At 42.1% G+C, this 18,440-nt stretch overlaps 1 protein-coding gene across 2 annotated transcripts in view; it reads right to left on the bottom strand.

Moving 5' to 3' along the window:
• The window catches only part of PPP1R17 (protein phosphatase 1 regulatory subunit 17), a 57,412-nt gene that overhangs the window by 29,221 nt on the left and 9,751 nt on the right, over nt 1–18,440 (bottom strand). For both annotated transcript variants that reach the window (XM_077491711.1, XM_077491712.1), the window contains 2 exons: nt 16,858–17,013; nt 15,786–15,932 (listed from right to left, as the gene is read on the bottom strand). In XM_077491711.1, the coding sequence (XP_077347837.1) occupies nt 15,786–15,932; nt 16,858–17,013 (303 nt within the window). The remainder of the gene's footprint in view (nt 1–15,785; nt 15,933–16,857; nt 17,014–18,440) is intronic.

Below are 18,440 nucleotides of genomic sequence, written 5' to 3' on the forward strand. Positions count from 1 at the left end.
TGTATCTAACCTTTATTGCTGGTGTTCTCTAATACAGGCATCTGCAGGAGTTAGTGGGTGTTGTGTGCCTCCAGCACAGTATACACCTGAAGATACCCCTTATTGCTGGTGATGTCTGTTGCATAGCTTGCATATTAGCCTTCAAAATTAGCACTTTTGATTTCAAACATTCGAGTCCCATAGACTTTAATAGGGTTCTAAAGTTCGTACGAATTTTCAGTCCGTTCGAATGTTCTGGTGCGAACTAACCGGGGGATGTTCGGCTCATCCCTAATATCTATACATTTCCATATAATGATATTGATTTCATTATTATTTTTGAATATTTGAATATTTATTTTATGTCAATATGATTGATAAAAAAAATGTTGTGTACCAACACAAATCAACATGAGCATTCATTCAAATATTTTTGTTGTCTATAGCATATAAAATGTCACCCCAGATCTCCAGAGGAAGCTTTGTAAAGTTAAACATGTTGAGTGGTAGTGTCCGTAATTTAGGCCTTCCTATAGAACAATCGACTTTTGATATGGATGAAACAATGTTCTCATGTTTTTTATCTTTGTAATAAAAATCTAATTTTATTTATTGTGTAATTGTCTTCTTTATTTTCTGTGATAGTATGGTGTTCAATCAGGGACTGGCACTGGCTAGAAGGGACGCTAACTTTCTCTAACTGACACTATCCGACATCGCTAATGACGCTAATACAGTAATTATTGATAATATTGTTCACTGACATCTTACTAATGGCACTGGCTAGGTGGCAGTGGTCGGCAGGAGGGCAATCAAAGGGTGTTAACTGTATGCCTAACAAGTGTATGTGTGCTCATTTTACTCATATACAGACTAGCTGGCTTTTCTTCCACATTTCAGCTCTGTATGGTAAGTGAAATCAGGGAGAGATAAAAACAGCCAGATCTGTGTTGTGCTTACTAACACACGCACACACACAGACACAAACACACACACACACACACTGTGCTGTGATTGGCCACAAAAAAAATAATTGGCTGTGAGACTGCTGCCAAACTCATGCTGTGCCCAACCATAGCATGAAAGGCAGGGGGTGCACAAACATGTGTGTGTAAACAAAGAGGGTCAGCGTGACGTACTGGTACATTGCGGTGTCCAGAGGAGCAGTCAAATTGCAACTGGCTGATCGGCTAGTGTTTAAAAAATGAAATAAAAAAGATCAGGGATAAACCATAAGGGTTTGATTGTATCACATGGTCCCATTTGTGAGACAAAGGGGGTTATTTACTAAAGGCAAATCCACTTTGCACTGCAAGTACACTTGAAAGTAAAGTCGCTGTAGATCCGAGGGGAATATGCAAGGAAAATAAACAACATTTTTTTTTGTTTTTTAAATCAAATAATTTTTTTACTTATTTTATATACAAACATCATAGACAACAATAACAACATACAACCCAGCACATATAGAGAGGGAATAACAAAGGAAAGAAAAAAGGAAAAAAAAAAAAAAAACCCCATGCCCCCCCCCATCACTCCCACATTTATCCGGACAGCATTTTAGCTTGCACATGATTGAATGATAAAATAAGCAGAGCTTCCACTAATTTCAGATCTACCCCTTAGATTTAGAGCGACTGCACTTCCATCCATTTTAAATCAAGAAATAATAAAGAAAAAAAACAATACAGACAAGGTAATGAAAGGGCTGTCTTAAAGATACACTGGAATGCGAAAATAACCACAACATACAACAATTAGCATATAAAAAAGAGAAAGATGGAATAACAATCCCAGCTATCCACACAATCATTAGTACAGTGCCCACACCAACATAGACATTCAGGATATAAATCCCTCCTTGAATACAGTTGGTAAATTGTACAGTAATAATAGAAAGCAAACCTAGGCAATGAGTAGTCTGTCCATCACCAGATCCAACGGGTTCAAACCTGGAGCATAGAACCAAGGACCCCATAAGTTAACAAATTTACTTGATATATAAACTTCTCTAATCTTAGGGTTTTCCCCATACATTGCATCAATTATTTGTGTAAAGGAGAGTCTATAGACTTCCAGTTTCGGAGTATTACCCTCTGCGCTTGGAAAAGAGCTCTGGTTACCGCCTCTCTCTCTCTCGTGGGGGCCAGCAATTGATGGTATTCAGCACTCCCACCCAGTATAGGTGGAGCTTGGGGCATCTCCAAGTTAAGTGGATCCAATCCCCATGATCTCTGGAACACTTGCACGTTGGGGAGTCTAGGATACCTATTGTGCGTAATCTGGCCAGGATAAAGTGCACTCTTAAGAGCAGGTACAGTTGCGTGAGGCTTTGTGTCACATTAAGGGAACATTGGAGCACTGCCTGTAGGGTCTCCTCCCATTGGTCATCTAGAAAAGGGGTCAACATCCCTCTCCCATCTCTCGCCGCCGCCCTCAATTGAAATTAGTATAAAAAAAAATCAGTTAATAGCATTGTATAGCATCTAAAAATAAATCCTTTGGTGGAGACAATTTCAGCCATCATATTAAACACTGGTGTAGGGGATTGCTGCCACTCTACCGCAGAGCCCTGTGCCACCACAGCATGTTTAAGTTGTATATAATAGGAGTACATAGACTTAGGTAAACAAAACGTTGTACTTAACTCCTCAAATGAGCATAGGAACCCATTCTGAAAAATATGGCGGAGGTGAGTTATACCCCATTTATGCCACCTTGGAGCTTGTTGTAATTTAGCTAACTCAGGGTAGTGGTTATTATGCCATATGGGTCTAAAACAAGTAAAGCCGAGGGGCGTGGCCTGGCGCGCGAGGGTGATGGAAGCCTGAGACGGAGCTCCGGTACAGAGCGACGGCTTTAACAGCAATCCGGAACGACACAGCGCACCATGGGCAGACTCTCCAAGGGGGGACCCCAGCACAACCACATGAGGACACCGGGAGCTGCCAAAAACAAGGCGATCCCCGATATTTTTCTGTCCCAGGGCCAAGGAAGGAGAAGCCCGTCGGAAGCCAAAATGGCGCAGGCTGACACGAGGGAGGAGGAGGAAGAGGACTTTGACACAGAATCCCTGGCGAACTCCGAGGAGCTGGTAAGACACTCTTCCACCTCAGACCACCCTCTTACTCACGCAGCAATGATGGAGATAGCTGCAGACATTAAATCGTCCTTCTCCACGGCCATTACAGACCTTAAAGCAGATTTACTTATGCTGACTGAGCAGATGGCAGCAGGGGAGAGGGCAGGCAAGCAGAGAGATAGAGCGCTCCAAAGGCTAGAAGAAGTCTCACAACAACACTCCCTGCATCTGATAAACGTTAATAGACATTTAGAGGACCTAGACAACAGAGGACGGAGATCAAATATTAGAGTCAGAGGAATAACGGAGACGATCGCCCCCGACCAAATCAGACCAGTACTCTGTTCAGTTTTTAACAAGCTGCTAGAAAGGCCCCAAGAATCCCCCATAGAATTCGACAGAGCACACAGGGCGCTACGTCCTAGAGCTCCTGAACCTGCTCCACCTCGTGATATCATTTGCTGTCTCACAAGTTTTACACTGAAAAAGGAAATTCTCCAAAAAGCGAGACAAAATGAACAGATATTTTTCAATGACACATCAATTCAACTGTTCCAAGACCTCTCTCCTAACACTCTGAGAAATAGGAGAGCTGTCAAACCATTGCTTGATGTCCTCAGAGAAAAAGGAATACAGTATAGATGGAAATTTCCTTTCGCCATACAGGTTTCTTACAATGGGAAAAACCACATGCTGCGCACACCAGATGAGCTTCCTGCTTATTTCAAGCCTGTAAGGAAATAACTCTATATACTTCAACATAACTTGTTAATACGACCCTTTTTTCTGCACACGTTTAATTCACAGGCTAACCTTTTGGTCTCCCGGACCAGCGGAGTTGCTCAGGGCCCTGAGCTACTTGTCCTCCCGGATCTAACTTTTTCTTTTTCTAATTGAGAGCCGTTGCTTTCCCGGTTATTTTTATGATATTACACAGTTTTGTTTTACTTATTGTTATTTCATATTTGGTAAATATCTATAGGTATTTGCTCTCAGTGGGTTCACGCCACGCTCCCACAGAGAAACGTTCTTTTTACCACGCTTATTTACGGATTTCATCCTTTTATAAGTTTTTTCTCACAATTGTAAAGACGTAAAGGCGACTGTTGCAACGCTTACGTCACATACGTTGTCACCCCTATTTCACTTTCTAAATTCTTCCCCTCCCCTCTTTTCTGTAGCCCAACCTTCTTTTTCCCCCCTCCACCTTTATACTCTTTACTTAGACTTACCCCCCTCTCCCCTCTTTATACCCTTCTTTCTACTCTCTCAACTCTTAGCTGTTAATTATGGCATATCTAGAACTGGGTAAGGCACCCACCATAATATCACACAATGTTAATGGTTTAAACATTCCCACAAAAAGGCATAAATTATTATATGAACTCAAAAAAAGCAACTCACAGATAATATTCTTACAAGAAACACATTTCAAAAGCTCGCAAGTCCCCAAACTGACGAATAACCTTTTCACACGAGCATTCCACGCTACAAACCCACAGGCTAAAACGAAAGGAGTTTCAATCCTCCTAAACAAAAACTTTAAATTAGATGTCCACCACCAACTGATCGACCCTGAAGGTAGATATCTATTCTTGAAAGGGACAATAGGCAACAAGCCGATCACCTTGGCAAACGTATATTTCCCGAACTCCTCCCACGTAACGTTTTGTAAACTAGTAGTAGACGAACTTAAAGGCTTTGCAGAGGGATGTATAATACTGGGTGGAGACTTCAACATTCCATTAGAACCACACCTTGACACCTCCTCTGGCAAAACAAGTATAGCCTATTCCGCCTTAAAAAAAATTAAAAGTCTCTTACAATCTCTTACCCTCATTGACACATGGAGATCACGGCATCCCACAGGAAGGGATTTCACGTTCTATTCCTCAGTCCACAATAGATGCACTAGAATCGACCACCTCTACATCACACAAAGAGATATACATAATTTGACAAAGGCTAAAATTGGATCTATTGGCTTCTCGGACCATGCTCCAATTGCATCCCACCTCAACCTACTCAACAACCATCCCTCCTCCTTTAATTGGAGGCTAAACCCTTCACTTCTGGCAGACCCAGCTATTCAGGCCCAGACCCTCAAAACATTAAAAGATTATTTCTCGGAGAACATCTCCTGTGAAACCTCCCCAATAATGATCTGGGAAGCTCACAAAAGCGTCATAAGAGGAGAACTGATCAGATGGGGGGCCAGAAAAAAGAAGGAGAAAGAAAAACAGATAACTGACCTTGCACAAAAAAATTACAGGCTTGAACTAACACACAAAAGATCCTTAGCTCTTTCAGGCCTAGCAGAACTCACATCAGCCAGGAAAGAACTCTAAGACCTACTTGATAATAAAACTAAACGGAATTTGTTCTTCCGAAATTCCCTATATTATGAACACGGGGATAAGGGAGGGAGATTACTAGCGAGAGCACTTAAAGACACTATGAATTCAAACAATATCTACAAGATACGCACCAGACAAGGCTCTATTACCCATGACACTAGAAGAATAGCTGACACTTTCCACTACTACTACTCAACTCTATATAACATACCAACACAAACAAGGATGCAACCAGGATTCAACACTAGAGATAAAGCAATCATCTCTTACTTAACGGAATGTACAATGCCATCTCTGCCTCTACTTGATACTAACTCCCTAGAAACACTGATCACCACAGATGAAGTCTCCAAGACTATCCGCGACCTGACTAACAGGAAAACCCCCGGCCCAGACGGCCTGACAGCCCAATACTACAAAATCTTTGACAACACCTTATCAGAACATTTAGCCACTGCATTTAATTCAATTTCCTCAGGCAGTAGACCTTCCAATGAATTTTTAGCAGCCCACATAACAGCCATACCCAAACCTAACAAAGACCCCTCAGAGTGCACAAACTATAGACCCATATCACTCCTCAACTTAGACCTCAAAATTTTAACTAAAATTATCGCCAACAGATTAAGACCATTACTACATAAGCTTATTGGACCTGAGCAGGTAGGTTTTATGCCCAATCGGGAGGCTAAAGATAACACCACTAAGTCCATCAATCTGATACACAGGATGAGGAGAGAGGGTGTCGGAGGCCTTCTCCTGTCGACCGACGCGGAGAAGGCCTTCGACCGAGTCGCGTGGGACTTCATGTTCAAAGTTTGTGAATACGTGGGATTTGGACAAAATCTAATGAAATGGATGCATGCTATTTATGCGAACCCTAGTGCTAACATTAAAGTGAATGGCTCATTATCAAAAAAAGTTTCTATCAAAAATGGTACAAGACAGGGCTGTCCACTCTCACCCCTACTCTTCATCCTCTCGATCGAACCCCTAATCAGAACCATAAACAAACACGAAGCGATTCACGGAGTCAAGGTCCAGAACAGAGAATACAAAACTGCAGCGTATGCAGATGACCTGCTCTTTTACATCACACAGCCGCATATATCAATTCCCAACCTGCTGAAAACATTCCAGGATTTTAACCATCTTTCCAATTTTAAAATTAATCAAAAAAAAATGTGAGGCCTTGGGTCTGAACTTAGATACACAAACTGAAAAAATGACTAAATCCAATTGCCCATTTAAATGGGAACCAAACTCCCTGACCTATTTGGGGATACGTCTCTCCCAGGACCCTAATTCTTTATTCTCACTTAATTTCCACCCTCTCCTGACAAAAATAGAAACAGACCTAAAAAAATGGACGAAAGGGAAATTTTCATGGTTTGGCAGGGCCGCAATTTTAAAAATGGCAATCCTGCCAAGACTATTATACTTATTTCATACCCTCCCAATAGAGTTACCCGAGTATTTCTTCACACGTCTCTCCCGCATACAAAGACATTTTCTGTGGGCGAATAAAAAACCACGAATCAAACTTACATACCTTCATAGATTAAAACAAGAAGGGGGAATAGGACTCCCAGATTTCAGAAAATATTATCAAGCTGCACAATTATCCAGAATTATAGATTGGCATTGCCATGCCAATCACAAGGACTGGGTAAACCTAGAAAAAGCCCACTCCATCCTAGACATACCACATCTACCTTGGACTACCTATTCAAATCTCCCCCTCTCAATCAAAAAACACCTCACTATTAATAATACTCTAAAATTTTTAAAAAAAGTTGCAGTCCTGCTAGGATTATCATCAGACACGGACCCCTTTCGTCACTAGCCAATAACCCAGATTTCATACCCGGTCTTAACAACCCAAAGATGTACATTACCTGCCCCTCTGACCCTCTGCTAGTAACTCACTGTATCCACAATAACAACCTAAAATCTAGACAGGAACTGAACAAATCACTCTCAACACATCCCTTATCAGAATGGTCATACAGACAAATACATGACTTCATAACCAACAACAAACACAAAGACCAGTTCCTTAGACCTATGTCCACATTTGAACTCACATGTTTAAAGAAAACACCAACTAGAAAAACAACTTCTATACTATACAAATGGCTTCTCTGTCAAAACAAAACTGAAAGAGACAAATATAAAATCAAATGGGAAAAAGATCTTAACGCCCAATTCTCCACAAAACAATGGGAAAAAGCAAATTTCTTCACACATAAATGTGCACTCAGTACAAAAATGCAAGAAATCTCTTATAAGATACGCACACAATGGTACATTACACCTATCACCAAACATAACTGGTCTCATCAACATTCCAGATCCTGTTGGAGATGTGGTTCCGAAACGGGCTCCTTTCTACACCTTTGGTGGAACTGCAAACTCCTGAGACCCTTTTGGAACCAAGTCCGCTATTGGACCAACCACATTATAGGCTCACACACAAACCTTGACGCAGCCTGGTGCCTATTGCATATAAACAACCTCTCATATAGTTCATATAAAAAATCCTTGATCAGACATTTTCTCAACGCAGCCAAAAATCTGATCCCACTGCATTGGAACTCAAGTTCCCTACCTTCAACTGGAGACTGGCTCCGTAAAGTCCATCATATCTATGATATGGAAGAAATTATTGCCATCAAAAAGGGCTCTATCACTCAATTTCGGCATTTGTGGGTCCCCTGGTGTAATTTCTGCGAGTCACAATTCTATCGTAATCTCATAACATGATGTGTACACATGACTATTTCCTATTTCTATAATAGAATATTATTGGGAAAGTTCTGTTATACTGCACAATACATGCCTCACTCTGCTGCATATATCTTACACCATACTACCCGAACCATCAACCCATTCATACCCAGACTATTACAACACAATAGTATGATCATACTCACCATTGCTCATACTTATAGATTGGCTGTTATATCCTAATTTCTGTTGTAACTATAATCATATGACTCATCTCTAAGATTTTTTCTTTTTTTTTTGACTAACATTAATGTCCATAATGTCCATAATTTCCTTTTTGTTATACATTTTCTGTAACGCTTACACCCTTTGTATCTACTACATTCTCTTTAATAAACTTTATTGTGATAAAAAAAAAAAAAAACAAGTAAAGCCAGTGACCTGCTGGTGCTGCTTAGCTTTATTCCAAACTTTTTAGATGAGTGTAGGTGGGTAGAAGATGATTAGATTAGCAACTAGCAAAAGTTTCATCCTCCAAACCAGCAGGTAGGTTAGATACCTTTGACATATGTAGCAAAATGTATAGAGAGGACCCTAGGTTAGCCTGGTTAAGACCCAGATTAGTGAGTACTATGCCCTTACATAAGTTTTGTAATTGTGCTGCCAACTAGTACAACCAAGGGTTGGGCATGGCTAGACTTCCAGCATCCTTAGGTCTTTGTAAGTATTCAAAACTCAATCTAGGTGTCTTATTATGCCAGAGCAGGTGCCTAAAAAATGGAATTCACCTCTTGGAAGATTTGGAATGGGATAACTATTGGGGTGTTATGTAGGAAATATAATAGCTGGGGCATGAAGATCATTTTTACTAAATTAACTTTACCCGCCAGTAATAGCCCAAATTTGTTCCACATTTTTATTTTGTTCCTGAAGCGACATAGCAAAGGCACTATATTCAAGGGCCAAAAGTCTCCCAATTGAGGAGGAACCTGTATGTCTAGGTATTAAAAAAGTTAATGTGATAGGTACAGGGCATAAGGGAGTGATGGCTCTCAAGGGGTTATCCCCAAGAGGCATTAACATTGATTTATCACAGTTTGTAAAGAGATCTGAGAATTGCCCAAATTTGGTGATAGAACTCATTGCCACCTCTAGTGACCAATGGGTATTCCCCAATAATAACATAGTGTCATCAGCATAAAGCATGACTTTCTCCTGCAAATCAACAAATTGAAATCCTACTATACCAGGGTTTTTTCTGATGGATGCAACCAAGGGCTCAATTGCCAGTGCAAACATTAATGGTGACAGGGGACATTCTTGGCAAGTGCCCCTACCCAGATGGAACATATGAGAGATCCTACCAGCCTCCCTAATAGCCGCCACCGGATGACTGTACATCACTTTGTCCCATTATGTAAAGAGAAGGCCAAAGCTGAATTTAGATAGGATAGCCTAAAGAAAGGGCCATTCCACACTATCAAAGGCCTTGGCCACATCCATGGATAGCAATGCTCTACTGCCCATATTATCTGCTCTGGTCTGCAGGTTAAGGAACAATCTATTTACTTTTGGGGTGTAAAGCCGGCTTGATCTGGATGGACAATTGTAGAAATAGCTTTAAGACGTAGTGCCAGTACCTTTGCTAGAATTTTTATGTCATTCTGAAGTAAGGAGATTGGAACCAGGGTCTGTGGGGTCTTTACCTGGCTTCAGTAAAAGAATCATATTTGATTTTTTCCTAGAGTAAGGTAAAACACTACATTGTCTGGCAGCATTCAACACCTTTAACAGGTAAGGCAAGATCTGTTCCCTATACATTTTTATACCTCTACCAGTAAACCATCATCTCCTGGTGCCTAATGCCCCGTACACACGATCAGACTTTCCGACAACAAAACTGGATTTTTGTTCGAAGGATGTTGGCTCCAACTTATCTTGCATACACACGGTCACTCAAATGTTGGCCAACAATTACGTAATTATGTGGGAACATGATGACGTATGACGAGCCGATAAAAATGAAGTTTAATAGCTAGTGCGGCTCCTTCTGCTTGATTCCAAACATGCATGAACTTTTGTGCGTCGACTTGTGTGCACATGATCGGAAATTCCGACAACAAAGTTTTGTTGGTGAAAAATTTGAGAACCTGCTAGTCAACATTTGTTGACAGAAAGTCCAAAAACAACTGTTCGATGGAAGATACACACGGTCGGACTTTCAGCCAAAAAGCTCACATCCAACATTTGTTGTCGGAAAATCCAATCGTGTGTATGGGGCATTGCAGTTGGGGAATGCAACAGTTGCCTGCTGCAAGTCCTCCATGGTAATCAGAGAATTTATCTTTTTCCTGTTTTGGGTGGACAGTATCGGTAAGAGGATACTGCTCAAATACTCGAGGCTATTTATCAGCTGTACAAGCCTGCTTTGATTGATAGAGAGTGGAGTAGAAGGAGACCAATCCTGTCATGTCAGAATCTGGTGTATTGACCTACCATCCGCATCTCGTAATGCTCCTAAAGAACTCCCTGAGTTCTGTTTTCTGCCGATTTTGACAAGTAGCCTCCCAGTTTGTTCACCTTCCTTGTAGAAAGCCAATTTAGAGAAGAATTACTTCTTATCCACTGTGGATGATCCACACAATTAAGAGCATCCTTGGCAGACAACAAAGACCCCTAGAAGAGTCTGTAGGGTTGTCTAAAAACACTTGTTCCAATTGGCATACCCATTGCTCAAGTTTGGCACGTAAGGCGTGCATGTTCCGTTTAACCCAACTCATCCATAAACCTATTTAGCTGCCCATTGTGCAATGCATTGTGCATCCATTATGCCTTCTGCCTCCTATAACAATCAATGGCTTTCTGACTGGGTTACTGTCTTTGGAAAGGCTATATAGCTCCCAGCAGCCTCACAGCAAAGATCTCTCTGGATTGTGGACAGGAAAGTTGCAGGGGGAAGGCAACATTTTAGGAATAATTGTACTAGAAGTACAGATATACTTTAAGCCACCTCTTTCACAGCTATATTTCAAAACCATTAAAGAAAAGTCAAGTTTTTATAGTCTGGTGCTCATGGTCAGAGCATAGTGAGCAAAGTAGAATACTTCACATCCTATATATATATATATATATATATATATATATATATATATATATATATATATATATATATATACTGTAGAAAAAAAAAAAAAAAAGAGGATATCGTGATGTTTCTTGAAGTCTGCTGCCATCTTGTGGCTAAATTGTATATTTTATGACTGGGGTAAAATAACCTCATATTAGTGTTAAAGTAAAAACCTGTTACAGTGGCTACCAAAACGGTCATCTCTCTGAAAATTCTAGCCACCTGGCTGTTATGCTGACTGGCTGGCTGTAATAATTTATAACTCATAAATCTAAAATACACATATATAGAAAATCAGAAATCCTTATCTGTATACTTTTTCTGGACCAGTGACCTAAAATCCTGAGGCAGAGATGTCAGCATGATAGTCAAACAGCTTCCATTTTTTGAAGGAGATCAACAAAGTCATCCTCCATATCTTTTTCATGACAGGTTTAATGTCATGAAAAGAGAACACTGCAGTGTATACAAAACCTTTATGGACGCTCTGTGGTGAGAATATTGTATCAGTTATATCTGTTTTAGAGTTCACTTATATACAATCTTAAAGTGATTGTAAAGTCTTGTTTTTTTTAACAAACATGGTTTTACATAGAGCAGCCCAGATCCTACTCTTCTCGGGTCCCTGTTCTGTGCTCCTGGCCTCTTCCTCCTGTTGAGTGCCCCCACAGCAAGCAGCTTACTATGGAGGCACCTGAGCCAAATCACAGCTTTGTGTGTCCATTCATGCCCTGCTCCCTTTCTCTTCTCATTGGCTGACTGACTTTGATTGACAGCAGCGGGAGCCAATGGTGCCGCACTGCTGTCTCAGCCAATGAGGAGGGGAGTCCTAGGTAGCCGAGACACTGCTACAAAATTGCTGGATCTAAATGGGGCTTCATATAAGTATTAGGGGGCTGCTGCACACAGAAGTTTTTTAACTTAATGCATAGAATGCATTAAGATATAAAACCTTCAGCCTACAACCACTTTAGAGTTAAATTCCATGTATTTTTTTTGCATAGTTATAGCACCTCTATCTATACTGATAGAGAAGGTGGAGAGTGACAACACGATTCTCACTTTGTCCAATCACAGAATGCCTTGAATTAATTGAGAAAAATGCAAAGCAATTTCCAAATGGCACCCACTCGACATGGGGCAACTCCCTGTAGTAACTATGCAGCAGGGCAACCACTCAATGTGGGATTTGGAAGATAATGAGGATCACAGTAGTAGCAGGGACTATTACACTGATTCTTTGCTTCCACAAGGATAGGCCAGGTATGGAATATGCAAACTTACAGTTTGCAAGCTGGACTATGCAAAAAAAAAAAAATCCATACTTGGAATTCAGCTTTTATTTTTAAATGACTTTTTTTGCTGCTTGAAAAAAAGAAATGATTGACCTGAGTGACATTCAGTTCATATTCCTTCAAGTGATTGTAAGGCTTCAGTTTTTTTTTTTAAACTCCCCTGGCGCTATTCCCGAGTCTGGCTCGGGGTGAAATTTTAGTACCATTAGCGGTAACCCTGAGCCAGACTCGGGACCGCATCGCTGGATCCAGGAAGAGCTTACTTACCTTCTCCCCTGGATCCAGCGATGTCCCCCCGCTGTACGAGCGAGCCGTGCTCCGCTTGATCTATCACATCGCCGAGCTCTGTTCCCTGCGAGCATTGCGGCGCATGCGGATGGAGAACGGTGCCAAATTCAAAAAGTAAAACACACACATTACATACAGTACAATGTAATCTTACAGATTACATTGCTGTATGTACCGTATATACTCGAGTATAGGCCGACCCGAATATAAGCCGAGGCCCCCAATTTACCCCCCAAAAAACTGGCAAACTTATTGACTCGTGTATAAGCCGAGGGTGAGACATGCCTGTCCATCCCTGTGTGTGTGTCCGTCCATCCCTGTGTGTCCGTCCATCCCTGTGTGTCCGTCCATCCCTGTGTGTCCGTCCATCCATCCCTGTGTGTGTGTGTGTCCATCCATCCATCCATCCCTGTGTGTGTGTGTGTGTCCATCCATCCATCCATCCCTGTGTGTGTGTGTGTCCATCCATCCATCCATCCCTGTGTGTGTGTGTCTCCATCCATCCATCCCTGTGTGTGTGTGTCTCCATCCATCCATCCATCCCTGTGTGTGTGTGTATCCATCCATCCCTGTGTGTGTGTGTCTCCATCCATCCATCCCTGTGTGTGTGTGTCCGTGTGTGTGTGTGTGTGTGTGTGTGTGTGTGTGTGTCCAGCCTACCTGTGTCCCGAGCCTCCGTCCCGTGCCTTGCCTCCGTCCCGTGCCGTGCCTTGCCTCTGTCCCGTGTCGTGCCTTGCCTCCGTCCCGTCCCGTCCCGTCCCGTCCCGTGCCGTGCCTTGCCTTGCCTCCGTCCCGTGCCTTGCCAGGATCGCCGCTCTTCGTCGGCGCCTCGGCGGCCATTGTAAAATTCAAAAGCCGCGCCTCCGGCTCCGCCTTCGCCTGTGATAGGCGGAACACTGAATTTCCCAGCAGCCTGTGTTCCGCCTATCACGGACATCGTCTCATCCTCGTCCGTAGTACGAGGATAAGACGATGTCCGTGATAGGCGGAACACAGGCTGCTGGGAAATTCAGTGTTCCGCCTATCACAGGCGAAGGCGGAGCCGGAGGCGCGGCTTTTGAATTATAGAATGGCCGCTGTCTGTCTGCTCAACACGCTGATCGAGCAGGCAGACAGCGATGACTCGAGTATAAGCCGAGGGGGGCACTTTCAGCCTCAAAAAAGAGGCTGAAAATCTCGGCTTATACTCGAGTATATACGGTAATTATTTCACATCCCCTTTGTCCCTAATGGTTTCTCCAGTGCCCTGCATGCAGTTTTATATTATAAAAACTGTTCTTTATGCCTTGAAACTGGAGATTGTCCATAGCAACCAAAACTGTCCCTTTACATCAAAAACGGTTTTAGACCAGCTAGAAAACAGCGATAATAAATTAGAATCACTCACAGAATTGAGCGATAATGATTTGTGGGGAGATCCGTCATCAAATATTGAAAAGTAATGACAGTGACAGTTCTGCAACTGAGCAAATTTCAGTGTTTTTGATTTGATCACATTATTGCATATTTTTTATTATTGTTAGATTATTATTTGGTATACTTATAGTTATTTATTATATTATAATTTATGATTTCATTTTTCAAACTTTATCATACCCGGGTTGTCTACTAGACTCTGGTTTGGACAGCTTTAAGTGAGTTATTCCTAAGAATTACAGGCCTATAATATAAAACGCCAAATTTATGTGCAAAATAATTGTACCGCTTTCAGCACCTAAAATCTGAAATAATCATACCACCAGGGAGGTTAAATAACAAACATGTCATACTTACCTCCACTGTGCAGCTTGTTTTGCACAGAGTGGTCCCAATCATCGACTACTGGGGTCCCTGGGCGGCTATCGCGGATCCTCTTATCAGATAACCACCTAGGAGAAGTGCTTTCCTGGGCGGTTACCTTGTGGGCGCGCTCCCGAGTCCAGCATTTGCGGCCATAGACACGAATGCCGGACTCAGCCCTTCCCCCCCCCCCCCCGGCGCCCGTGTCATAGGATTTGATTGACAGCAATGGGAGCCAATGGCTGCGCTGTTGTTAATCTATCCAATCAAGACCCTGTGCAGGGAGGGACAGCACTTCTCCACCGAGCGAATGAAGAGACTCAGGTAAGTAAAATGGGGGGGGGGGGGGGGCTGGCTGGTCACTACAGAAGTTTTAAGGTCACTATTTCATCACCTCTTGCTTCCAGCCTTTTTTATCCTGTGATAGGCATTTTTTCTCTTTCCTCTCGTTATTTTTTCTGCTTGGGATTTTTGGGATTATTTGCTGCTTGGTTTTACCCATTTTAAAGTTTGCGTAAACTTCTATCACTAATTTTTACCTATAGGTAACCGTCATCGCAGCTCCGGCCAGTCACAGAGCCAGAGTCCGTGAACCAGGAAGCAAGATGGGCGAAGATGGGAGCGCCTACAGCTCTGATTTCTAGGCACTGTAAGAGCTTTGTTTAAAGGTAAGTTTAACATAATTTGCTAATATGCAATGCATACTAGAACATTATGATATTACCTTGCAGTTACAAAAAAAAAAAAAAAAGTCCAGTAGTTTACAACTGCTGTAAGGTCTTTACTGTAGTTGCTGTTCTCTAGGAGTATAAGATGAGGAGCTCCAGATCTAAACACCCAGAGCCATCAGAAGTAAGCCACACTCCATCTCAATAAGTTCTTAGACTGGACATAGAAATATAATAAATGATCACAGCACATGCATAAATGTTATTATTCCCAAAACATAGATGTTATTATAGTGTGCAAAAGTTATACAGACACCACTCTTATCTGTTCTAATCTTTGGGAAAATAAGTCTGCCAAGAAATTGGACTGTAGATATCCAGTAATGGCTGTTTTTCTATATCAAGGTCAAGTTGATCAAATTAAAAGGGGCTTTTGCTCTTTTAGCATTCAATTGTAAAACAAAATGTATTAATCTGTACCTGGGAGAAGTGGTGACGTGTGTAGTGCAGGAGTGTCTTTTCTTCTGGGTTTCATCAAGTTTGGCTCTTTAGAAAGAACAGGGGAGATTTTGGCTGTTTGTTTTTTCTCTATTTCATCAAACTTTTTCAAAAGTATTTCAGAAAAATCTAGAATAAATGAAAAAACACAACATCAGACTAATTATTTTATATTCTGATCAAGAAATTTAAACCCATACCTCCGAAAACAACATGAAAGGCCTTCTGATCTATTTAAAGTGTTTTTAAACCCTTACATATACCCAGTGAAGTGTTTGGCACCAGGTGAAACAGAGAGAGAAACAAATCCTCCTACATATGTTGTAGCTTAGTCCCTTGACTTTGTTTTTAGTTTTAAAATACAGAATTTATTTAACTTCTCTGAGTTTTCAGAAAACAGGGGGCAGGGAGATGAAATTACACTTTACACAGCGAGGAGAGCGGGAGGATATGTGTTCATATTTCATGTCTGATGATTACAATCACTTTAGGTCTAATGTAAAATGCACACTAAACCTTTAAAGAATATGTGGATGTGGGTATTAAACACTTACAAATCTAACTACAGAGTCTCAGATGTTTTTTTTTTCTTAATATATTTTAATTCAGCAAATGGTAATGTAATTACATGGCCATGGTTTCAAACAGTGGCCTAGGGATCTCCAAAATTTTCAGTACAAGGGCCACATCATATATTTTACAAATAATCATAGACCCTTAAAAATGGTTTATGAATATTTTTTTTTATTATCAACAAGACATTGTTTAGAACCTGAAAAATTTTCTGTACATTTTTTTACAGGGTCCCCTTAACTTCTCAATCCCCACCCAAGACCCATTACATGAGAGTACCCCCTACATGAAAATCCCCATCAGCTCCTCACCTTACATCAGGGTCCCCATAAGAGTCTCTTTATTCTTTGAGTGGCAGAAGATCTGTCTTGTTCTGGTTTGGTTAAATCCATGAATTTAGTGATCCTTATGTCACTGTGTTTGTTACTAGAAAGCCTTGCTATTGTAAATAAGGAGGGCCTATTATAATTGTTGTACTTGCCTGGTACAAATGGCTGCTTGTGTAAGGCTGGTGTATCTTTTCTTCTAGGCTGTTTTTGAACCATTTCATTCATCACCGTTGAAACTTGACTATTTTTGCCACTTCTTGCTTTCATTTGAAGATCACAATTCCTCATCAGTTGTTCGGAAAGGTTTTCTGTAAGCAACAATAGAATGTTCAAAACTGAGCATTTTCTATTAGTAAATGATAACTATTATATATTCTGGAGTTTGCTAAAAGGCACCTGAAGGACTCTGAGACCGTTAGAAACAAAATTCTCTGGTCTGATGAAACAAAGATTGAACTCTTTGGGCTGAATTGCAAGCGTCATGTCTGAAAGGAAACCAGGCACCGCTCATCACCTGGCCAATACCATCTCTACAATGAAGCATGGTGATGACAGCATCATGCTGTGTGGATGTTTTTTTAGAAGCAGGAACTGGTAGACTAATCAGGATCAAGCAGGGCTGGACTGGGACAGAAATTTGGCCCTGGACTTCATCCAGACCGGCCCACTTACATTTTCGAGTGTCCCATCAGCACTCCCTTACATGAGAGTGTCCCATCACCAACCCCCTTACATCAGAGTGTCCCATCAGCACCCCCCTTACATCAGAGTGTCCCATCAGCACCCCCTTACATCAGAGTGTCCCATCAGCACCCCCTTACATCAGAGTGTCCCATCAGCACCCCCTTACATCCGAGTGCCCCATCAGCACCTCCCAACATCAGAGTGTCCCATCAGCACCCCCTTACATCCGAGTGCCCCATCAGCACCTCCCAACATCAGAGTGTCCCATCAGCATCCCCTTACATCAGAGTGTCCCATCAGCACCCCCTTACATCAGAGTGTCCCATCAGCAGCCCCTTACATCAGAGTGTCCCATCAGCAGCCCCTTACATCAGAGTGTCCCATCAGCACCTCCTAACATCCGAGTGTCCCATCAGCACCTCCTAACATCCGAGTGTCCCATCAGCACCTCCTAACATCAGAGTGTCCCATCAGCACCCCCTTACATCAGAGTGTCCCATCAGCACCCCCTTACATCAGAGTGTCCCATCAGCACCCCCTTACATTAGAGTGTCCCATCAGCACCCCCTTACATCAGAGTGCCCCATCAGCACCTCCTAACATCCGAGTGTCCCATCAGCACCCCCTTACATCAGAGTGCCCCATCAGCACCCCCCTACATCAGAGTGCCCCATCAGCACCCCCTTACATCAGAGTGCCCCATCAGCACCCCCTTACATCAGAGTGTCCCATCAGCACCTGCTTTCATCAATGTCCCATCAGCACCTGCTTTCATCAATGTCCCATCACCAGCCCTCTTACATAAGAGTGTCCTATCACCAACCCCCTTACATCAGAGTGGCCCACTGAGCCATCGGCCCACCGGGAAACTCCCGGTAGTCCCAATGGCCAGTACATGCCTAGGATCAAGGGAAAGATGAATGCAGCAATTTACAGAGACATCCTTGATGAAAACCTGCTCTAGAGCAGTCTGGACCTCAGACTGGGGCATGGGGTCACCTTCCAACAGGACAACAACCCCAAGCACACAGCTATGGGACAACTCTGTGAA

This window comes from Lithobates pipiens, unplaced genomic scaffold (genome assembly GCF_037356315.1).
Source record: "Lithobates pipiens isolate NorthernLeopardFrog02 unplaced genomic scaffold, aLitPip1_a1.2 Scaffold_19, whole genome shotgun sequence".
Lineage (NCBI taxonomy): Eukaryota > Metazoa > Chordata > Amphibia > Anura > Ranidae > Lithobates > Lithobates pipiens.